Source organism: Apteryx rowi, unplaced genomic scaffold (assembly GCF_003343035.1).
Source record: "Apteryx rowi isolate R43461 unplaced genomic scaffold, aptRow1 scaffold_304, whole genome shotgun sequence".
NCBI classification, from domain to species: domain Eukaryota; kingdom Metazoa; phylum Chordata; class Aves; order Apterygiformes; family Apterygidae; genus Apteryx; species Apteryx rowi.
Genome location: NW_020449464.1, coordinates 946,740 through 971,478, shown reverse-complemented (window position 1 = coordinate 971,478; position 24,739 = coordinate 946,740). Strand labels below are relative to the sequence as shown.

General features: G+C 42.9%; 1 protein-coding gene across 16 annotated transcripts in view; it reads left to right on the top strand.

Moving 5' to 3' along the window:
• The window catches only part of WDR7 (WD repeat domain 7), a 172,634-nt gene that overhangs the window by 109,655 nt on the left and 38,240 nt on the right, over positions 1–24,739 (top strand). For 9 of the 16 annotated variants that reach the window (XM_026070102.1, XM_026070103.1, XM_026070101.1 and 6 more), the window contains 4 exons: positions 3,023–3,209; positions 16,763–16,880; positions 17,588–17,737; positions 18,703–18,785. In XM_026070102.1, coding sequence (XP_025925887.1) covers positions 3,023–3,209; positions 16,763–16,880; positions 17,588–17,737; positions 18,703–18,785 — 538 coding nt within the window. Of the gene's footprint in view, positions 1–3,022; positions 3,210–4,592; positions 5,551–9,056; positions 9,136–16,762; positions 16,881–17,587; positions 17,738–18,702; positions 18,786–24,739 lie in introns of those variants that run through there. The other 7 variants (XR_003254270.1, XR_003254271.1, XR_003254272.1 and 4 more) reach the window with 7 other exon arrangements.

Below are 24,739 nucleotides of genomic sequence, written 5' to 3'. Positions count from 1 at the left end.
ATGGACTAAATACTTCCTATTTGAAGGCTGATTCTTAGTTTTAAGGATGTTTTTGTCTGCTTGTGGGTTTTTTTTTGTTTGGGTTTTGTTTTGTTTGGTTTGGCGTATGCCTAATGCTTATTTACCGAGGTGCATCACCGGAATGGTGACAGTTGTACATCTCCTTGTGAACTTTCAGGCAACCGTTGCAAACGTGCAGCTTGTTTCTGGGCCTCGCATCCGAGAGGAAAGCTCACGCGTGTGGGGGAAGAGGCTTTCTCCAAGGCTGAGGCGCTCCGGGGCCTGAGCGGTCTTTCCGAGCTCCTTGAAGCTCTTTATTTCCGCCCCTCCCAGGTTTCCGCCGCGTAGTTGCATGTTCAAGTCTGCATTTCCAAGCACYGTAGCTTGAAGACTGTTTGCATCTTTTACACAACTTGCTGGTAATTGGCAGTGCCGAGCTGGGAGAGCTCAGCTGCAGGGAAGCCGCTGCCCCCGAGCTCCCCCGAGCACCTGGCAGTGAGCACGCACTAGGTTTATTGCCAGGTGGATTTCTTTGTTTTGCTGGATTTTTGCTCGCTTTTCTTTTACCCCAAGATTTCTTGGGAGTGACTTTGTGGCCACAAGAGCAGAACTCTGGGGGAGCTTCCTATTTTTTTTTTCTCCAGTTAAATGTCACGTAAGATGCAAAATGTAAAAATCAAAAAGTTTCCAAGAACCTTAACATTTGTATTAGCATCTGGTGACAATCAGTGCAAGTAGCTGCTTTCCTTTTTTTCATTAATTCATCTGGCATGCTTTGTAATAACATAAACCATCAGAAATTCATTTGGTTTTAAAGTGCGTATAATATGTAATCTCAAGGGTTGCCACTGTAATTGAGCTATTAATTAATGTACCATCCTCTTAATGTGACCTCCCTTTCCTCTGTCTCCTCCTCAGTCCGTGATCCTGGCAGATAGTTTTGCCAGCTGTAGTTGCCGATTTCTGTTCACGTGCATTGGCTGCTCTAGTTATTTACGTGTCTTTTAAGTCGAGTTGCAGGTGGTAACCTGCAATAATAATAAATAAATGATTTTATTCTGTTTCATAAGTAAAGCATTACTAAACCCAATGCGTTTTACACCGAGGAGATTTCAATAGGAAGCGGGTTTTGCAAAGAAGAGAAATCTTTGCTGTAAAATTGGTTATATGGTCCCCAGAKCACCCGCAGCTAGCAGCAGATGCGGGGCTGCCGGGTGGCGGGGGAGAGGATTTTGGTTTGATTTTCGCTAAAGCTTTCCTCCCCGTCGCTCCGCTATCTGAACCGATCCTGTGGCAGGGGCAGGACGAGCAAGCAAACTCCCCGAGCTCTCGCGCCCGCTCGTCACGTCGGCGAGAAGCGCTCTGCTCGCGCATCCCTCCTTCGGCGCCTTCCGCAGGGCTTGGCGGGGGGAGAAGGCAGGTGCCGTGCTCGGGCACGGCCGGCAGAGCTGGCGGCGGCGGCAGCAGCTTTTACCCTCGCAAAGCCCGGGCTGCGGCGGTGGCGTTCCCCGTGGGGCAAGGTGCGGGACGGCGCTGCGCTCGCACGACGGCTTCGTTTTTGCAGTGTCRGTCACTGAAGCTGCATCCCCCGACGGTGCAGTTCATTTAAATTAAAAGCCGTCTCTGCCCATTACCGAGATGATGTCGTCATGGTGTCGCAAAGGATTTTAATTAAAGAATGGAATATTTGTAATAAGAATGGATGGGAGCCCCCTAAACGGACAGCCGCGCTGGAGGTTTGGAAACGAGCAGTGGCTTCGGTGGAGAGTTTGGGCGGCTTATTTTTGCTCTTTCCTGCTCAGCTAAGCTTATCTAGCAAGGGGGTCTTTCAGCTGTAGCCAAGGTGCTCGTTAAAAAATGCATAATTTAAACAGTGTTTATTTTAACTGCTATTTTGCCAAGCTTAATTTTGTAAACTTGTTTTTGTTAGACGCTTCCTTAAAAATTATGTATGTTTTTTTTCTGAACGCTTTTTTCTGAACACTTTTTGTTATCCATGTTGACATTATTAGAAACTTTCAAGGCTTTTGGGGGGGGGGGGTTTTTTTTTTTTTTTTTTTTCCTGCGGTGTCCATTGAAGGGGGAGGTTTCTTTATAATTTCTTTCATTTTGAGTCGTTATGATATTGTTTCACATTTTTCAGGCAGAAATATTCAGGCATGATTTTATTTTTCTTTTTTTTTCCCCCCAAAAATATATTTAGGATTATTTTATACTGAAAACAGTATGTTTAAGACTCAAAAATGGCAATATTGGCGTGTGCCCATTTAACTGGGATCCCTGTGTCACCTAGTCCAACTCAGCTGCATTCTAATAACAAACTGGCCGTTATTGCCATGGAAATTGCTTTAAAATGTTCCTATGTGGAGATGGGATGGATTGCGGCATTGCTAATGGGATGCAAAACTTTTAATCAGCCCAGTCCTACGCTTATGTGTACCTGAAAATTGTTGTCATCTCTAACTGCAAACCTCAGAGCCTAATTTCTGTCTAAGGCACATGGAAGTAGCAGAAACTACTTCCTTCATAAATGTGTTATTTGAGGACTGTTTCTCATTTGTAAGACGTGCTTTTCCACAGTGCTTTTAAATTTAATTAATGTTTTAAAGAAGGCCTTGGTTTCATTTCATGTCTGTCTGTCAGACTTTCCATCCCTTACAGAAGTCCTTAGAACGAATCCAATAATGATTTTTAAAGTTAATTTTAACTGCCCGAGGGGAGTTGCATGTTAGAAACGTTGTTCTGTATTATATTCCAAAGATGGTCAAAACCCTTATGTCACACTGGTTATCACCCTTCCATAAAATATTCTTGTGCTTCGTAGCGAAGCGATGTTTTCTGATCTTCCATTTTTGAGTGGGCGGTTTTGGAGCACGGCTTTTTGGTAGCCTCCCTGCCCGTTGCCCGCGGCCCAGCTGAGCGCGGGGCCGGGCGGCGTGGAGGCCGCTCGCCGCGACCGAGCGGAGCCACTTCCCCTGGCGCCCTCGTCACCAGCGCCTCTCTCTCCCGTTGTGTGCGGCAGGCAAGGCGCTGACGTTCCTGCTGCTGCAGCCGCCCAGCCCCAAGCTGCCCGCGCACAGCACCATCCGCCGCACCGCCATCGACCTCGTCGGCCGCGGCTTCACCGTCTGGGAGCCCTACATGGACGTCTCCGCYGTGCTCATGGGGCTGCTGGAGCTCTGCGCCGACGCTGAGAAGCAGCTTGCCAAGTAGGTACCTCGCCCGGGCCGCCTTGCGCTCCTTCCTCCTGCGCTTCGCTCGGGTACGGGCAGCTGTCGTGTCCCGCAGGAGGGGGGGACTCCTGATGCTCGGAGCGCTGTGGCTGAGCCAGCGCCGCCTGACTTGGAGCTTCGAGCCTGCTTCGGTCTCGCTCGGTCCGTGGGCTTGGGCGGCGCCRGTGGGTGACCCCCGAAGGGAAGCTCGCGCGGGTAGTAAGTTTGAGAAAACACATGAGCTGGGCACTTTTAAACACTTAAAACACTGAAATATGTCCTTTTTATTTATTTTTTTAAAACATAATATCTTTTCACCCCTTCTGAAACGTAAAGCTGCACATCATTTACTGGGGGCTCCTGAGAAGCCATGCAATATTTCCACCAATATGTCTCAATACACGGAACTTTGTTCCGTGGTTTTGCAAGCCATCGCGCTGGAACATGAGTTATTTTGGGCAGTATGTTTTGGAGAAGGTGGTTACTTTGTTAATGGCATTGCTAAATTCATCTGTGCAAGATCATTGTTCATGGCGATCTAGGTTTTTGTTTTTCTCACTTAAATTCAGTTCACAAAGATAGCATCAAGATAGTTTGTAGATTTAACGATTACTAAGAAATCGTAAACTCGATAGACCACTATTTGTCTCCTGCATCAGAGAACAGCTTACAGTGTCCTAAACGAAGGTCTCGATGGTATGCTGTCTTGTACGTATTCCAACCTCTTTCAGATAAAATCATCTTTCAGTTAGATGTTTGTAATTGGGATTAAAGCGGGGTGAGAAATTTCTTAAGTCTGTCACTTTGGTGTAAAGCGCACACTAAAAATGTAATACTATTTATATTTTCTGTGCATGGAACGCCAAATATATTTATGCTCCATTTAAAAATCACTAGATTTCTACAACTTCAAATCATGTCTACACAACATTGTAATAACTTGTCTATAAAACTCAAGACAACCATATATTCTTACTAAAATGTGTTTTTAAAAGGAAAAAGTAGTTATTTCACTCAATATGATAGACTATGCTGATAAATTAAATAGAACGAAATAAGAATCAGTTCTCTGAATTTATTTGCAAATAATGCCATTATTATGCCTGCCCTATTTTAATGTTTGTTAAATCACAGAAAATTATTACCTTCATCTGTTCATAGGGTCGTCAGTTTTTCCACTGTTACCGGGCCAAGAAAATAAAATTTACAAGATCGGAGTTGACAAATTTAAGAAAAACTCAGTTTAATCTTTCATAAATAGTGTAGTTATTTTTCCAAGTACAATATATGGTTTGAAAGATGATCTTCATTTATTTTTTTACCGATAAATATCCAAGTGAATACACTGCTAGCATATTACCTTTCTGTTTGATTTCTTAGCATGGTAACTGTTGCTTTTCTGAGGGGGAACCATGCCGGTAAGGACAGAAGCGCCTCAGAGCCAGGAATGTGGGGCCCTGCTGCGGCAGGACTCGGCACCTCCACGCGGCGCCGCGCACCTCTCCTCCCGCCTCTGTGGTTTCAGCCGGCGCTCGTGTGCGCAACAAACGCTTGCTGCCTTTTTTAAAATAAATCCCCTTGCTGTGGGAGCTGTTCCCGCGCCAGGCGCCTCTGCCGGGCGAACGGGGCGGACTGCGCTGGTGCCTGGCCGCTGGAAGGAGCTGCGGGCCAGGGAAAAACTAACCTCAGACTCTTCTGCTTTTCTTATTGTCTAGCTAGTATCCTACAGCATCCATATTACAGGTAAGTATGTACCTAGCATCTACATGAATGTGTATCATCACATGGGATTTGGGCAGGTAAAAGGGATGAGGATGTGTTCACGGGAGCATGAGATAAGAAAGTAGGAAGGTGTTGCTAAGAAAAAAGGAGAAAACGGGTATCAAGATGAATATTGTTGGCGGGGCAGAGGATATAAAATCAGCGTTAAGAAAGAATGGGAAATATATTAGGAAGCAAGTTGTTCAAGGCCTGAGATTACGGACCGTGAAGAGGGCGGCAGGAGACTGCGTCTACTGGAAAATCAGTTTAGCTTAATTTGATAAACCGTGAGGCTTTCTGGTTCATGTATTTTAATGACTGCCTTTAGTGCAATTACAGCTCAAATATTTTAGCAAAACAGTTTATATTTAAGCTGTAAATACTTTATGTGTAGCCTCCTACCTGCAGTTTATTACCTTGTGTGCTGCTTAGTCTCGCCGTGAGCACGGTGCGAGTGACACAAGGAGGACCCGTGTGCTGGCCGTGCCCCTTCCCGGCGGCAGTGATTACCTAGGATTAAAAGTCCCGGTTACCCTGACATACCGCAGGAGACCTGCCACGGTGCGTGTGCGTTCAGGTAGGCTCGTTGTGCTGAGCTGGATCCGCCAAGGGCAGCCCATGTGCTGTGTCACGTCGCGCCGGCCCGGCCCTCCGTCGCGGCAAACCTTCGCCCTCTTGCTCCGCTCAGCACCGGCTGCGTTCGGACACTCATTAGCACCCCGACCCACCTAGTAATTATGGCTAAATGTATAAGTGATGCCATCAGGATGACCTGCATCATAAAAGTAGTCTTACTCATTTTGCATTAAGAAAGCTGGACTCTTAAAATTTAGCTTTTTTTTTAATGTATATGGTTTTGCAGGAGATGAGTAGTATTTCTGTTGAGTATCCACAGACTTTATTATCTGAGGCCCAAATGCAATAAATTTCAATTTGGGACCCGATTCTCACATGAACAGTCTCTACTCACACCATTAATCTGATTAATGGCAGCCGGYGTATTTGCACGGTAAAGGGTTCTGCAGTATAGCCCTTGTTTTTATTGTTGTTTGTTGTAAAATTGATCATCTTGTCTCAAGTTTACTCTAAATCTCTATCTGAATAGATTTTATTTTAAGAAAGTTCCATCTACCCCTATCTTTTTTCTTTGTTTAGTTTTTATCACGTAATGCAAACCACTTAAGATAAACTTGCAAAAGAAGAGGTTGTGCTTTGTATTAAATAAAATGTAGTAAATATAAGAAGCAACCACAGTGACCTGTTTCTATAAAATAAAATGATGATTCTATGCTTTATATAGTCAACACTTTTTTTGCTTTTAATGTAAAACCTTGACAAATATTAGTAACTGTACAACAGTGCTGTCGAGATAAAATTTTCAGGGATAGGTACACAGTTCTTGCGTAGGAACAAATTAATCCCCAAACATCCCGCTCCTGTTGCGGGACGAGGATTGCCTTATTCTCCTTGTCTCATCTGGAATCTTTCTGGAGATGATGTGTTGCTCTTCTTCAGCAAATATAAATTGGGCAAATACAAATTTAGTACTTATTTGCTTGTCAGTATGGATTAATATTATAGTATTAGTGTTGCAGACATCCACTTAGAAAATAACTGTTACTAAAAATATTTACATCTATTAAGCAATAACTTTCATCACAAAATGTAGAAAACAGTGCTTTCTTTTCTGATAGAACCTCGGTAACCTTTTTGTCATTAAGTAAGTTAATATTCTTAAATTCGTAGGCTGTTTTTGCATTCAGAGTTCTGAATTTGGAACATGTGCTTATGGGCTGTGTTTCCATGCAGAACAGAAACAAAATCTTTAGCGCGTGTGAACGGCGATCACGCTGTGTATTTCGGTAGAGCTTTCCTGATTTGCACCAATACAGTGCTTTCCGTTTGGCATTCCAAGCACTGTGTGAATGTTCATTAGTATTTTAAACGTTTCAGGTTTAATTTTTATTTTATATAGCGTTTTCTACATAAGGAATGTCACTAATTAGAATATTAAGTGTTAATTGGTAAACTACTCATTAGTGAGGAAATAATTTCATTCCGAAAGGAAGCCTTTATACTTGGTCTTTGAAATTTTCTTTGCAAGGTTTTTGCTTTGGAAAAAAAAAACCTCGCAGCTGAAAATGCAGAGGTCATAGCTGATTATTTAGGTATTATTTTTACTGTATTTCTTTTCATAAAAGAGAGGTTTTCTTTTCAGCAAGTAATATTTTGTTTTGTGGAATTGCTAATGTCTCTCAAAGTTTCTGGATACATCCTGAAGCATGTGGGAGAAGAGTGTTTTACATTACTAAAGAGGTAAATGTCCGTAGTACTTTAAACTGCAGTAGGTCAGTAATCAAGTGAATAGTCATATGCATATATAATCGTGTGGTTAGAATAAGGAGGGGATTTGGTTAGCTTATATATGTTCTTGTTTATAGTACTAATATAGTAATATAAGTTTGGATACTAAAAAAAACTGAGGGAATTTATATCCTTAAAGAATTACCAGTTTTTCATTTTATTCTAAGCCTGTTATTTGCTAAATTTACAGTAAAGGTTGTTCTTTTATATGACACGATATGAAACTGTAGAACAGCCTGATAATTAGAAATATTTTTAATTATAAATATTATTCTCAGTTGTTTAAACTATGTATTCGTATTTTTAGATACTTTTTTATTTTTGTCAAGAAATTCTTTTGTAGAAATAACATTTAACACCAGGAGTACTTTTGGAAACCCATATCATTTAACCTAAGAATTCATTTTTTTCCTTTCAGAGCTTACAGTTCTACAGTGCTATCTTATGAATATATTTATAAATGTTTGCTAGTAAGCGCACACACGTTATAAATGATGCATACAATAAGGGACTGACGGGGTTTGCCTTATTCTCGTGTATGCATCTTATCATCAATCTGTAGAAGTGTTGAGATTTATAACTTTCTTTTACATTGTATAAAGGTAGACATTACCAATTTTTTATAGCGTATGTAATTTCCTCAAAATTTTGAAGAATGAATGATTGTTGTGTTGGGGGTTAAAGGAGAAATACGTACAAATTGGATGAATGCTGTTGTTTGGCTGACCGTCCATCTTTTTTTTTTTTTAATTTGACAAAAGAAGACAAAATATTTTACCTTCCCAGAGAGTCTAATAAGTTCTAGCATATTTAAATGTAGACTTACATAAACCAAGTGAATACAGTTCTGCAGAAAGTAATTTTCATCTTGCTGTTACATCCTCAGCTGTCATAAAGATTAGTATGGCGCTCTGTGCCCAGCGCGTGGAATAAATGAATGTATCAGCATATAGCCTTGAGGAGCCCCGTGCAATTTCCATCATGATAAATTGCATAATAAGCGAGAAAGTGTTTGCTTATTAATCCATAACAAGATTTAGATTGAAAATGGCCTGTTACGTCCGTGACAGGTACAGTAGTGGCTGCCGACAGACCACGGCGGAGTGGAGCAGAGCAGTGGCGTGTGCTTTGTGTCGAGCTTGTGCCTTTAAAAAAAAAAATCCCATTTATTGACCAAAAAAAGCAGTGTTTTCCCTTTTTCCCCCCTCTGAATTAAGTAAATATCTGAGCTGAAATCCAAAGCTTGGTATCTGTAACTGCTGCGCTCCCCCAGTTCAGCCCGGCCCCCGCAGGTTACACGGCGCGAGGCAGCCAGGCTGCGTGGAGCTGCTCGCTTGTGAGGATTAGGAGTATTTTTCTAGCATTAATTAGGCTTTGATTTTTTTGGCATGGGTGACCGTAGGGATCAGTGTTGCCTGTAATTTTTGCTCTTTGAGTTACAAGCTGCAGCTTGATGTAGATTACGATATAATGCATCAAAATTAACAACTGAATTCTAATTTGTCTGTATATTTATCTGTGCACTAAAATAGTTAGGTTGTATCTCTTTAGGTTTGACTGTGTGTGTTTGAGGGAAAACTTTCCTATACTTCTACATTCGTATAGGTTCTGTCTATGAAAGTGCAGGAGACGTGGTGGGGGCTTCCACAGTTTGCAAATCCAGCGGAAGAGCCATAGACTGTAGCCTTAACGGGAGCTAAAGCTGAGATTTTTTTTTAGAAGGAGAAGCGTGCCCTGGGCACGTGGTCCCGGAGGTGGCTGGGCAGGTTATACCGTGTGCCGCAACGGAGCGCGGCTCGGCCTCGGAGCTGCTTTAGGCGGCGGGGTGGGCATGCAGAGCCGCGGCGGCTCCCGGTGGCCTGCGGAGCGGGATGCCCAAGGCGATGCCGTTCCGAATGTGAACTCCTCTCCGTTTTATTTGGCCATTGCTTCAATCCTGCCCAGGTAAACTATTATTATTATTTTATTTATTTATTTATTTATTTATTTATTTTAAGGTGCCTTGCTTCTGAGGCTTCTGTTAGGTAAGAAAATGCACCGGTCCTCCCCTCTTCCCCTTCCCCTTGCCTCAGAGCATCGAAGCGGCGCTGGGAAGCGCAGGGGGGACACAAGGCTGGGGGGCCGCTTTGCGGAATAACCGCTGTCCCGAGGAGGCCACTTGGGCCGCGTCTCCGAGCGCTGCAGCAGCTCTGCTGTAAAACCAGCCCTCTGTGATCTCCATCTCGCATTGCTTTCCCGAGGTTTTCTCTACCTGGGCGATGATCACGGCTTGTTTAATATGTCTTTGCTAAATAAAATTAAACAAGCTCATTATCTTTTATGCTGAAATTACACATTTTTAGTCCTATAGAGTTGAAGTTTTCATCTGGCGTTAGCTTATGAGCGTCGAGAAATTTAGAGAACAGATTCCTAGCTTTTCTGTTCACCACCATCGAAACCTTTTCCATCTTCCTCCTCTTCTTAGATATCACCTTAAATTCTCTCCATTCCTCTTTCTCAGTATTCCTTTTCCTGTTGATCCCAAATTTAGATTAAGCGTGAGTATTTGTATTAAAATACAGCAGACAGTAATTGCTGCGAGTAGTTTGGAAAGCCGGATTCTCAGATGCGGAAGAATGGTGTGCCGAGGAGCCTAATGGCTGGAAACAAGGTCGGTCTTCTGGGTGTCTGTGTGTAAAGTCTTTCATCAGCCTTCTGAAATGAAGATGCAAAATGTTTGTGCTTTCAAGAAGCTTTCATGTTTCTATGGGAAAACACCGAAAACCTTTTTTTTTTTTTTTTGTCCTTAGTGTTTCTTCCTGTTAAAACTTCATTATCTTTTTCTCTGTGGCTTCACGCTCCGAAGCTCTGTTGCTTGTCCCTGTGGTGGGAAATGTTCTCCCCCCTCGCCGCTGGTCGGAGCTCTGTGCCCTGTCCCAAGCAGCAAGAGCTGAAGCCTTCCACTTTGCCTGTGCCCTCCTCGCCCGCCGGCTCTGCGGCGATTCGAGCGGCCGGAGCCCATGCTCCTTCTGGCTGCTGGAAACGCTGCCGCCTTCTTCGGGTCCTCGCCAAAGTGAGCCGCTTGGTGCTGTGTCGTCCGCACAGCTCTTTCTTCTTTAAGAATCAGCTTTTTAAACACATCCACCTCATTTTTCAACAAATAAATTAAAATTACTCTGAAATTGTGATAGGCATATAAAGCATAAGTCCTAAGCATATAAACAGCTATCTGCTAAAATACTCTATATTTCCTTGAAAACATTGTTCAAATAGTGTATCAGTTTCCAACAATTCCAAGAAGGTCGAATTACTGAAGTTACTGGTGAGAGTGACTGTGTTTCTTGGTTGGGAAAGAGTGCAGGCAGAGCAGCACAGCACTGCTCGAGCCGTTCAATTCAACAGCTTCTTTGGGGAAAAAAAAACCTCAATTCTGAAATTCTGCAGGGAATTTCAATGTCAGGAAATGGACTTTTCTGTGATTATCTTGTGGGGAGGTGTTTTTTTTTTTAATACAATATGAGCATGAAGTCTATTGATTCTTGAAGGGCGTGATATTTGGATAAATTCAAGTAGGCATAATATTTATTGTTAGCAACTCAAATTATCACAATATGTTTTAAAATAACCTTTTGGCTATGTGTCTTTCAGTCAATTCCACACAATTACTTAAGAATCTTAAATATTTTTGTACATTTTAAGAGTATCAATTTCTATCTAAATGCAAAGTAATGAAAGACTAAAACGGGATAAATCTTGAAAATGGTGTCCCAATATATTAACATTTTTTCAGATGAACTGTTATGAATAAAATTACTTAAATAAGGTATATAAACACAAAAACAAAAAGCTAACAGAGAGCTTCAAACTGTACCTACTAATAAGAATCAGCTTTTCTTTAAGAAATCAGATAAAAAGTACAAATGTAAAACTCAATTAAACAGAGTATTTAAATGCAGATTTTCCGCTTCTGTGATTGATTTGTTATTTAAATCAGTCCGTAGTGCTCACAGTTGCACAGACACATGCTGGTCGCGCTCCTGGAGGTTGCAACCGCCAGGTTAAGATGCTCTAACCAAAAGGAGCTTTTGTTACGTCCCAGCAGTGCTGCTCGATTACTGTGATTTCCTGAGGATTTGTGCTATTGCAGCGTGTCAGAAAAACTCCTCTAAAAAATAATGCTACGAGAACAGCACTGATTATGTTAAAAGAAAAAACAGGGCTGTGGGTTCCTCAAATTCCATATTAATGGAATCAAAGCAAAAGCAATGCCATTTCTTAACTGAAAAAATGGGGATGAAGATTATATTTCTGGTGTTGATATTGTCACGTAAAAAGATCCCAGAAATCCCTTCTTGAGGCAGAGAACAGAATTCGCATCGGTGGGAGGAATCGTGTTCTTATTAAACCGGGTTTGGGGCATTTATGCGGAYGAGCGCAGGAGCTGCGCTCCTGGTCTTCAGGAAAAGGAGGGGTGGCTCGTGGGCAACACGGAACGAAAATAGGAGTCTGAAGTAGGACACGGTTGGGTTAGGTGTCTGTTACGGAGAATTTTCTGTGGCCTCTGGTTCAAAGAGCAAAAATGTGATATGTAGTAACTATTATTCAATATTTTGCAAAGGTAACTGTCATCATCCTGGCTTCGTAGGCGGCGGTAAAGACTGGTGATTTTTGCCAAGGCCATGTATCAAGGTTGTGTCAGATTTGTGCAGGATAATGACTTTCTGCCTCCAGAAATTTTCCTTTTCCTGATGTACTCTTTTCTGCCCCGATCCAGGTGTCCGATTAGCTGGTTTTCATTTGAGGCTTAGACACCTCACTGCTCCATGGGCTTGGTCCGGGGAGCGTCCAGAATATAATTCGGTCCGGCTATTGCTAGTTAGCTGAAATTGTCTGTGCAAGAGCTGCGCTACAGCTGGAGACTGCTCGGAGTCCTCGGAGACGAAAAGGGTTGAAAACGGCTCGGCTAGCATGGAGCTTCGTATAATGCCCTTCCAGAAACATGCTCCTTGCGATACGGCCGTATTTTTATCATAGATCGCTACTAAAATGAAACTTTTTCTCTTTTTTTTTTTTCTCCCTTAAATATATGATTTTAATAACCTGCTTCTGTACAACAGATGCATTGTCTCAGCCTCATGCAAAATTACCACTGTCGCGCTGTGATTCGGCTCAGGTGCAGCCCGTCTCTGCGGCCGTGGCAAAGTTACCTAATTATTTCGTCTCAAATCTCCTGTCCGCAAAATGGAGATGATGCCTCCTCCCGCCGCCGCTGCGCTCAGTGAAGAGCAGGTGGCATTTGGGCGATCGCCGGGGCTCGGCGGAGGGGAGCCGAGAGCCCGGAGTGGGTCAGCTGGCACGGGCCCCCTTGTTTCCCAGCTATTGCAAGAACCTAACACTCTGCAAGCTTTAACCGGTGGTAAAGGTGTTGGGTTTAGGTGCTTCAGCGCAGTCATTTAGTACCGGTTTTAGACGCCTTGGGGCTCTGGCTTCCCCGCCAAAGGCCCCAGGGGCCGAAGCGGCGCTGGCGCTTAGGCTCACAACGCGGAAAGGGCAGCTTCAGGCCAGATTTCCTGAATGACGCAGCCAGCGAGAACCAAGCTGCGAGAAATTGGCTAAAAGCCGTGTGGGAAAAGCACAAATAACCTGCGGTAGGTAACCTGCACGCTGGCGTTGCACCTGCTTGTGTTTCGTTCTGCGGTCCGGGGGCAACTGCCCTGGAAGGGGACGTGCCGGCCAGCTGGCCCTGCGCCGCGGGGGTTAATCCCCGGCCGCGTGCTCCCACTGCGGAGCGATGATAATGAGTTAGCAAAAAGCCTGTTGCTTTGGGGGAAAACACAATGCTTTAGCAAGCATTGCGTGAGGGAAAGTACTGCCGGCGGAAAYGCACAGCCCTCTGGCACGCAAAAGCGTGGCGTCGGCTTGGAGGGCTGGGCTGCTCTCAATGGAGTCGAACTTCGTGGCATCGTGTTCCTCGTCCTGCGTCTCATAGTTCTTATCTGTATAATTCTTACATAATTTTTTTAAGTTACCTACAAATATGCTTTTACAAGTAAAAAGTTAAGGAAACATCTTTATAATACTGTTGCAGAGACTTATTGGTTTCCAAAATCTGTGTTTTTAATGCAGGTAATGGTGGTGAGGAAAGGGAAGGAAAACGATGGTAGACTCTGCTTTGTGTTTTTGTGAAGCCAGGCTATAAAATGCTAACGCCTGCCTCGTCTTGCAGTTGCTCCAGACAAATAGTTAATTTGGCAGTGAACATTTTAACCACGGTGAAGTTCTTTGCAGCAAAGTGTTTTGTTTGTAGGCTTTCAGAACATAAAATCAGAGGTTGAATATGGAATGCAATAAGATATTTGGGTTTTTAAACTTATTTTACTCTTTCTCTCCCCCAAATCAGTAGAATAGCAGTGGGGAGAAGCAAACCCTGCAGACAGGGGCAGAAAGGACAACCGCAGCGCGCTCGAGGAAATGGCATGTCGCTGATTTTCTCTTACCCACGTTTTCTGACGTGTTCTCTGGTTAAAGTGTTGAAAAAAACTTTCATACTTTCTATCCTGCCTCTGAAAATGTAGATTTCCTCCAGTCCCACTTGCAAATAACATTGATCTGAAGTCTGGGATAATCTGCTGCTGAAGGCAAAATATTTTTCTGTTTTGGCCCAAAAGATGAGACGATCTCGAACATTAGCAAAGCAAATAGACAGACTGACTTAAATATTTCTGGGGACTGAACAAACGTGCTGATGCTTTTTCCCTGCGATTTTGAGTCCTGTAGGTGTGGACTGCCCCTGGGGTTTGTAACGCAGCGGGATGCAAAGGTGGTGGTGTATTGGGGGGCCGAGCAGCGCCGCTGCGAGCAGCGAGGCTGCGCGGGGGAGCGGAGGCTGCCGCTGCGGAGGGGGCACCTGCTCGTGGTCCCCGGCTGCACCCGCCCGCCACTAGCTTCGTGTGCCTTCCCGGTAACGGTGCTGAGCTCTGTAATGAGCCGTGACCTGCGTAACTGGGCCATCCCGCACTCAGAAATACGCAGTGTTTTTCCAAAATTGCAGATCCTTGATAAGGTTATTGCACTGGACTGGTGCAGGTTTTATTGAATGTATTTTTATCTCATTTAAGGTATTAAACCATCTAAAATCACATTGATAGCAGAGAAGGCTGTAGATTTTATCTTTTTTTCATGTAATAAAAACTATCTTGCATTGTTAACATGCACTTAAATGACGCAGTTACTTTAACAAAAAGCTTCAATTTTATTCACGCTTAGCATTCACATATGCTTGTAATATAAACAGCTGAGGTGTAGAAATTCCTTTAAACCTCGATGCCTTTTTGCTTAGCCAGTTAGTGCTGCTCATATATATATGTGTATGTGTGTGTATATACATATATATGTGTGTATATATACATATATATATGTATGTATGTTCTGGAAAAGCAGTCTTCCAAGTCTGCAACACAGGAGAATTCTGGCTTCATCTCTGATCTTCAAAAACAGCGATTGCTGATCGCTGAGCTTAGCAGTATGCAGAAAACTACTTTGTTTTCCCAGAAAAACAGTAAACCTGAATGTGTTCTTTACAAGTTAATACTTTTTTTTCATTACTTAATCTCCAAGAAAAGTAACTGACCCTCTGTGGCTTCTCCACTGCGCTGGTGCATGTTCTGCAGTTTCCTCCCCAGACTCGGGGCTTGCGGTTTTCTGTTTAGGTCGGGCCTTGCTGGGGGCCAGAGATTCCTGCTGCAATACCGTGCCGGTTTTCTTGTTGAGGGGCTTTTGGCTAAACCCAGAGCAGGAAGGCTTGGTGCTGCTCAGCTGAAGGGCAGCGTGAGCCCTGAACGCCTAAATCCTCATCCCGTCCSCAAATAAGCAATAGCCCATCGGGGCGGGTGCTCTGTGCAGAGAGGCTGCGGGGAGGAGAGGTCTCCGTGCGTTCCCGCGCACGGCGGGACCTGCGGGAGCTGCTGCGTCCTCAGGAGGCTGGCTGATGCCGGGAGCCAGGCAGTGAGCGTAAGAAACCACCTGCTGTTGTGCTGTGTTTTCTTTATTTAAAAAAAAAAAAAAAAAAGTGATTTCTAGGGCTACTTCTTGGTGAAAGTGTGGCCGTAACAGCAGGATTTGCCAGGCTATATATTACATTCAATTTTAAGATGTTCTAGAGCTGACGGACAGTGGTTTCTGGCCTCTCTTTCCTTGCTACGGTAGTCATGTCGGAGAAAGTTTTCTTTGTAGGCTAGGTTAACCATTCAAGGTTAGTCTCGGTGAACACTGGTTCCCAGCTGTTCTCCCCTCTCCTGTAGGAGCCCTGATCTCCACGGTGGAGCGTGTTCTTCCCCCTTCTCCCCGTAGCTCTTTTCCTACCGTTTTTCTCCTGTGCCGCCGCTATCTTCTGCGGGTGAAACGTTGCCTCCCGTGGAGGTGTGGACGCCTCCAGATAAGACGCGTCTCCGTATGAGCTTGGGTTAGCGCATGCAGGAGGTTGCTAGTCCAGAGGGGTGGCTGCGTTTTGGGCGTGTGCAGAGGGAAAGTTGTGGGGGCCTGTGGAAGCGCAGGCAGGAAGCTTTTGTAGCGCTGCTGCATGACGTCCAAATAGCCTAACAGACCTGCAGTCTGCTAGGACAGAGGGAACGGTGATAATTACAATAGCACATTGTAAAGAAGGAAACTTTCAGACAAAAACAGCCAATCTATCTTGTCAGGGAAATGTATTCTGTCATTTACCAAATACTAGATTTTTGGGGGGGGAAGGGGGTTAATGAAGTTATCTATTACTTATTGTTTGTTGCATTTACCTTGTCACAGCAAATAAAAACACTGTGTATGGAAAAGTTGGATGCAGATTAATCCCTTACTGTTAATTGGAGGGTTGCAGTGTTAGAAATTATGAAGAGCATTTGAATAATTTCAGGAAGTAGAAAGCATAAAGTATGGGGTTGTCTGTCTTCACCTTAATATCCTTATCATGCATTAAAGAAAATCTAACTGGTTTAATGGTTCTAGTTCTTCAGGAAGCTTCTTGCTTTACTCCCCTGTAACCAGTGCTTAGCTAAATGAAGTAGAGTTACTGTGAACAGCGTATTTTTCAGCCTGCTTTTAAAATTTTGTGAAAGWATAAAGCAAACACTTTGGAAGACATTCTTTATTTGCCTTGCCCTCAGTTTTGTGATATGTATTCAACACATACAGATAATTTGTTAACAAGGCCTTTTTAACACTTTGGACAGATGCACACACCGTTTCCAATCTTCACGGTTAATTATTCGATTTTGTGCGCGATGCTAGAACACCCTGACTCCTAATCGCCRCTCGTTGTCGGGAGCCCATTGTATTCGAGCTGTGCGAGTGCTCCCGGCGACCTTGAGCTGACATTATAAGCTGTGTCTAATCTCCGCGCTCTATATTTCTAAYGCCTCTTTTCTTCCCCCCTTTGTCCGGCGCCTGTTTAGCATCACAACGGGGCTGCCGCTGAGCCCCGCGGCCGACTCGGCCCGCTCGGCGCGCCACGCGCTCTCGCTCATCGCCACGGCCCGCCCGCCCGCCTTCATCACCACCATCGCCAAGGAGGTGAGGGGAGCACTGCCCGGGCTGCCTGCGAAGCAGCAGCGCCCTCGGTTTTCCAGGTTTTCTTGTGGGCTTTGGCAGTCCGGAGTTATCAGACAGAGCTAAAAAAAAAACAGACGCCCTTCCCTTCCGCCCCCAAAAGAAGGAAGACGAGTGTAATCCTTGCATTCCCGAACGCTGGTCTTTCGAATCACCCCCGCTCCATGACTTAAAAAATACTTGTTTTGTGATGCTATGTATGTATGTTTTGCGATGTATGATCCAAATTAATACTTCTGGATTGGCCATAAGATGTTTCATTCTTTGTAAATAGTATGGTTTTCAAAATGTCATTTTAAGTAATTACTATTTGAACTGAAATACTTTGGGCTGCCTTTTCTTTACCAACATCGTCTCAGACCTGATCTGATTAGCATTAGATGTTGGACTAGTTATTTCGCTGTACTAGCTGGGTCAAAAGCACAATCAGACTTGTGGGTGATGAGCAAACAGAAATCGTCACTGCCCGTGTGTTTTGGTTTCTCTTACATAAAACTGCTAGAAAAGTGGGAAAAAAAGGAAATATGTGGTGAGACTGCAGTACCCTGCAGGAGCATTCTCACTAGACACCGTAAAGTGTGTTAGGAATTAGCAAACAGCACCCCGGTGAGCGTGGCTGAAGGGCGTTCAGAGGGTCCGAGTTCTCAACGCGCGTTCTTGCTCTTTGGTAGGTGCACAGGCACACGGCCCTGGCCGCCAACACGCAGTCCCAGCAGAATATTCACACCACCACCCTTGCCCGGGCTAAAGGAGAGATCTTGAGAGTCATCGAAATACTGATTGAGAAGATGCCTACCGACGTGGTGGACCTCCTTGTGGAGGTAAGACTGGTGTGCCACGTCTGTCTGTGGGTTTGATGCAGCAGTGAATAATGTATTGGCCTGGAAAGCAATTGTAGGATTTCTTTCCACAGGGAATGCCATTTTGTTTTTCTCAGAAATCTTAAAAGATGAGAAGGAAACATTTGTAGAAGAACTTGGTGGGGTGAAGCAAAAGAGTGATACCAAGGGATAATGCTTGACTCGCCTCCTGTTCTATTTTTTGCCTTTATTTGCTGTTAGAGAAATTCCTTTCTCCGGAGGAACTTGTAAGAGAGTATGTTTTCAGAAAGTAATAGAGAGGAAAGGATGGGTACTTTTCAGCATGGTTAAAGACAGAGTTCCAGGCATGGGGCTCAAGTAAAAGGAGCTGCTAAACAGGGAAGTGTGTGTGAGAGAAGAACAGAATAGTAATCTTATTCCTGTAGGTCATATAAAAAGAAGGTGAAAAAGAGGAAGAGGATAGATCAATTTTATATAGGTCATCATTGCTGGAAAAAAAATGAACAGGAGAATTTGCTGGAGGTGTGGGTGTTCTCATAGCAGCAATACTTGAATGCACTGAGGAATCACACAGGCATTTGGGGGTATTGTATTCGTTGGTGCTGACGAATATTGTTGAAGAATGTCACAGATGATATAATCGATTCTTATCATTGGTATTGATGCTCAGAAGCCTTCTTCACAATAGAGCTACTTACAGGGCTCCAACAGCTAATGTTTACCAGTAGTTTTTTGTTTTATAACTATTTACTGGTACTCTGAATGTTTGCTTGAGTCGCCAATACCACTGCTATTGTAAACTCCATTACATGCAAGACAGGTTTTTGTTTTCTCCCAATCATATTTTAAACTTAGATATCAAAGATGCATTCAGACACAGAAATTCTCTATTTTTACCTGTTCAGAACTTGTATTATGAAATACACACTGTGCTATGTTAAATGACTTTAACTTTTGTTTCCAAGGTTATGGACATCATCATGTATTGCCTTGAAGGATCTTTAGTTAAGAAAAAAGGTCTTCAGGAATGCTTTCCAGCCATCTGCAGGTAAACTCTTCCTTCAAGAATACTGTGAAGAAAAAGAAATTAGAAATATTTCCTGTTGGTGACCCATGGAGTAAAGCAATCTTTTGCATGATACTTGCTGCTTAAAACATCAAATGTGCAGAGTGTTTTTAGAGCACATATAAGCACTTTTAGGTTTTTAAATCTTGGTCACATCTGACAGAGATATGGATCAGAAAAGAAAAGCCTTAACAGGTTTTTGAAGTTCTAGTATGTAAAAAGTCCAAATATAGGAAAATGTTGTGCAATCTCTTGAAGAACTCTGTGCTGCTCCCCCTTCATACTTCCCAGCTGCCCCACTGGAGCAACCACAGAAGCTGGCCGGGTTGACTGCATAGCTGCCTTTCCAAGGATTTATAAACATCTATTTTTTTTTCCTGATGCAACAATGATGATAATATACTTACCAAGTTAGCTTCTAGATTCCAGTATGCACAACCTGCTTGAATGAGTTAGTTGCCACGATAGTAGAGGTTGGGAAGCAAAGAAAATAAAATCAGGTCAGACTCCGACAGCCTAAAATAAGGGTTTGCTTTAGGGGATTTTGGGGGAGTTGGTGGTGGTGGGGTATTTCCAGTGCAGTACAGGCGTCCTGCGTTGTGTAAACTCTTTGAAGCTGTGATTGATTGTTAGTATAGTGAGACTAAACCATGAGCGGCAGGTTTAAGATATGCGCCCGAATAAGATTTGCAGGTGTGCCGAGGGTGCTGGGCTCTTCAAAGCCCTAGTTCACCTGCTTCCAGGGCATGATCTGCTGGCAGCAGCACCGTCCAGCAGCAAAGTGTGCTCTCACACCAAGAGTCTCGCCAAACAGCAGACCTATGTTGCATTCAGAAGGAAGACTGAGCCTGACTCTGTTTTGCTCTCCTGAACCTCCTCCAATGGAGAATTTTGAAAATACGTGTTATTTTGTCTATGGCAATAACCAACTGCTGTAATCCACCTAGTAGCTGACAACAGGGCGTAGCTGTAAGAAAACAGCTTAGATGTGCAGTTTTACACATATGTAAGCATGGCTGTAGGGCGCAAAGAGGAGGCTCTCATCTCCCGAATACGGATTTTCAAGGCCTTCCATGCTCTGCAGGCCTCCTGTGCTATTCACACAGCTCCGTAATACAGCCGTCCCATAGGAAAGATCAGTAAGACGGTGATAACAAGAAATACAAAGTACCAAATGCCTTCCCGTAACAGAGCCCTGCTTTTCCTGCTTTGCAATGGCTTTTCAGGTGTCCCCCAGCTAAGCAAGCTGTGCTCCATGCTTTTTGGCCTATCTAATGAGTAAGGCCCACGTTGCCATGCTGCAGGGTTGTCCTCTTCCCTTCATTGCCCACATCCTTTCCTCTACCTGCCCATCTGCCTGGTTCTCTCGGATGGTTAGAAATTGCGTTGTAAAGTGCCTTTTTCATCTTCTTTTCGTCAGCATTTTTGAACAGGGCTCTAAAGACTTGGGCGAGCTCCTTGGTAGCTTTATGTTTGCAAAGGTTTTACTGCTCTCCCACTGGCATCTTTGAAAGATGAACAGAACCGGGACGCAGGGAACAAAAGCTGGACCTCAGCTAGCAGCTCGTGCGCGACAGGCCTGACCTTCTCAGGTTGCTAATTCATGTGGCAGGAAGTAGGACACAAAAGGTATTATCCGATTGTTTTTTAAAAACGCATCACAGTGGATGCATGGGATTCAACTGAAATTAAACCTCCCAAAATCAAAAGAGCCCTGCTGGTGGCTTTAAAGCTGTCTCGCAGTCTGTTGTGTGTGTAACTTGTTTAGAAAGCGTTGAAAATTGTCGCTCTGTGGACATTGTCTGTGGACATTATCTATGGAGATAATATGCATTAATTGCATAAAATCAAAGGGAAGGCGAAGTGTAGTAGCTTTCCTGTTTGTGTTCACCTTGCTGGTGGCTTGACAGGTTGGAGAACACTGGAAGATGCAAGCGGTAGTTCAGTAGCTGACTCCTCCTGACCTTCAAATGGAGTTGAGCATTATCAGTCATTTCTGTCTTGGAATAGTTCTACTTGGTTCTTAAAATGGTACTTTTAAATAATAAAATGTGATTTATAAAATGTGAACATTTACAGTATCTTTAGACTATTATAAATATCCCGGTTATACTATTAAGCTGGTACAACCAATAAATTAAAATATTCATCTGTCGAGTGTTACATTTTAACTTAATAAGCTATTAAAATATTGAATAGTTTCAAGAAAAGAACTATTATCCTGTTGACAGATAAGATACTGATAGAGGTAATCTTCCTTCTTCCTGATACTTTAAAAGGCTTAACTTAAAATATAAGTGCAAGGGCAAGTGGGAATTAATGCAAAAAATCTCCCTATTTCAGTTTTACCTTTATAGCGATACGTTGTCTTAAAATTTTGTTAAATTACTAGCAATATTTCCTATTATACATAGTTATAGCCATTGTAAAAATGATACAGCACCCCACTGATCTGATCATTCAGCCCAATGGAAATTTTCATAAGATTTTAGCAAATCGTTGAATCTCTGGAGGGATTCCAAGTGGAAATACTTTGACATAATCCTATTAGTAATTCTTTAACATCCTAATGCTCTTTCTGCTGTACTGTATTATATGGACAGATGTTGTGATTAAATTGTTCAGCCGTCTAAATACTTCTACTAGGTGTGCAAGCTCTTCTTGCTCATACAAGATTATGGAAATAGCATATTGATAGCTATAAAGCCATACATTTGTTTGGTGCATATGCTGACTCTTTTGAAGTGATGTTCTAATTTTAGGAGAACAGTAAAACCTAGGGCCGTGAGCAGTGTGCTGGGTTAAAGCACCAGATTATCTTTCCTCCAATTTTTTCATCTTTTTTACTGTTGTACAAACGTGGCAGTCATGCTGTTAATTGCTGTGAACGTGACTCAGTCCCATCTGGTGGTGATGAGGTAAATCCATCACTATGCAACATATTTTATAGCATATGATTAGGGCGTATATTTGCTTTTCCCATAAGTGTTACTTTTTATAAGCGATTTTATTATCTTTTGGCATGTTCTATGCAAACTCATTTCTTATCAAAACAAAATAAAGTACTGAGTGAATCCAATGAATATGAAATATTTTTGATGTTTAAAAAAAATTTTTGAAGAATAATATTGAGGGCAGCATAATTCCGTTTGACTTGAACATTTTCCAGATTCAGCAGTTACATACATCTGAGTGGTCCCTGTTGGAATCTGCTTGGTCATGTGATGTATTTAGTATATACTGTTGATTTAAAGCCTTCTGTATATTCTCACACAAGAAGCTGCATTAAGTTTAAAATAGCAACTATTTTGCCTTGCTTTTTACTAGGGAGCAGTCTTGCAGGAAGCGTTAGAACTTCAAGGGTTAGACAAAGCGAGCTTGTACATCAACACTGTGTACTGGGATTATTGCCAGGGTTTTGGAGACTAAAATTCAGGAAGTTACAGTCTAACGGTTTGAGGTGCTATTATGGTAATGCTCAAAGAAAGCCTGAAAAGCCTGATGCCCCAGGAGGGAAGGAAAAAAGAACACAATGTGAAATATGACTGAAGAACAGCTAAAACGCAGTCCAGACCCCTCTGACTAATTGCAGGATACTGAAGTTCTAAACTAAGATTTAATAACGGTGTCATGATATGAAACAAATTGTTTTTAGTGAACATTTAACTTGCCTTTTTTGCACTGTTTCTCCTCTTTATGAATCCAAACAGAAGTCTTTAATTACAACAAAGTGCTAAAATCTGATGAATTTAATGAAACTTGATGATGAACTCATGACACTTGTAATTTTAGAAGGCCAAAAGAATATTACCTCTATAAACCGTACCTCATAGATGGCTCACAGCGTTTAAAAGTCCTGACCCCGAAAATAAACTCTGATAACTCTGTGATGTTCTACACAAAAAAAAAAAAAGACATTAGACGTTAAAAGTACAAAACTGCATAAAATTTTGAAGAAACGAACCCAAAGATTCACTTACATCCATCAAACCAGATATCGTCGCTGTTGCAGCTGAGCACGGACACAGCATGCCACTAGTGAGGTCTCCGTTTCATTGCTTGCCCCCGCCTCCCTCTTGATGTTTGGGAAGAGAGTCAGGTTTTTCTCTGGGTTTGCTTTTGAGGACTCAGTTGAGTCCTTAATGCCGAACTCTTCGTGCATCTGCCGTGCAAACTTGCCGTCCCCACAGTGTCCCTGACGAGCGTCCCGGCGCTGTCAAGGCAGGGCTCCAACCTCAGAGTTGCCACCTGCATTTTGTCGAGCGGCTGCAGTCGTTCTTACAAAGTCTCTTGAAACAGGGAAGTTTGGCTTTGCTGGGGGCTTTGGTTTTTGTTTGCTTTCCTGTTGCTGTGTTGAAGGTGACCTGGGCATCTTTGTGGGTGTCAAATCTTCTTTTCTGCTGTTTTGTAATTAATGCATAAATATCTTTGACAGAGATTCATGGAACGTTTTTGTTGTGAAAATGACTGCTTGGCTTTTCTTCCACTTTCCGCAGTCGCTTTTCTCACATGCTGCAGTAGAAGCAGCAACGATCTTACTTCTTTCATCAACTAGTTCTGTCAATAGTGTCAAAGCAAGAGAACTTCAGCTGTACATTATAAGTTATTTTTGTCAAGTTTTAAGTTAACGTGGCTGTGACAAGCTGAACCGATGGTATCTTTGCTAGCAAGTCAGGCTGTTGCTAGCCCACAATTGCGTGAATAAACACAGACTGTCCGAGCCCAGCCTCAACACTCCTACTTCCAACTATTTCCTGTTTCCTATTTCCAGTTTCCTATTTCCCTGCTTGCAAAATGCTTGGTGGAAGAAGAAAGATCATTTTTGTAGTCAGTCATTAACACCATTGGTTTATGCTAAATGCCCCTGCTGCAGCGTGATTTCCGGGCGCTTAGCCTATTCCACGACCATCTGCTTTAACATCGCTTGCAAGCGTCGAAGCAGGTCCCCGCCGTCCACCTTTGAGCTGTGACTCATGCTGCAGGTGAGGTGGAGCTAGGGCTGGAAGAGCTTGCTGCAGGCACAAGGATCAGAAGGGAAGGCTGGGCCACGTTGCCCTTCGTCTTAACATACACAGTTTTCATTTTCAAAAGTTGGGAGGGAAGCGTATGTCCAGGTTACAGCTCATTTTTTAATTTGGAGCATTATCTTGTATCAGCAGTATCAGCATTGTTAATTTGGTTCCACCAGAATTCCTCAAAAAATTAAGTTGTCTTTCGGCTGACTAAAGTTTCTTTTAAAAGCAATGATAGATCCGCACTCAGAGCACAGGTTCCATTAAGGTGCCAGCTAGGGTATGGATGCATCAGCTAGACTTGCCAAAAAGAATTGGTAGTATAGTCTAAATATATATTGGCATATCATTCTCTATTAAATTCTACCCTATAGAGGCTTAGAARGTGATGCAAAGGATTAAAATATTTAAACGCATAGGTGGTTGTCACAGTGCTAAGCTAACTGAAGGATAAAGATTGAGACTAAAGAGTTGACAATTGAGTGTCAGACTAAGGAATATTTCTGAGAAAATCAAACTCAGAAATGTCTATTTCCATGAAGCCTTTTTTTCCAAACCCTGCTTTGTTATGTAGACTGATGGATTTTTCTTTTTGAGGAAAAATACTGACTCAGCTCTCTGTCTAAATGGGCATTTAAATGCAGTAAGGGGAGAAGTGCTGCATGCTTACACAGAGCAGTCTGTGATATTCTCTTTCTGAGTCTATTGGAGGAGACAAGTGGACTGTGTCCGTTCAGTAGTGTAATAGAACTAATGGGGATATAAAACATTTTATATAAAAACTTTGTGTTGTATTCCGTTTCACTTAAAATGATCAGGTAGCGTGTATTTTTCTGTAAGATTAAATATAAATCCCAAGTTTGCTGGTTGTATAAAATAGCTTTACAGATAGCCTCCATCCTGTTCACCTGAGATGCTGCTTTA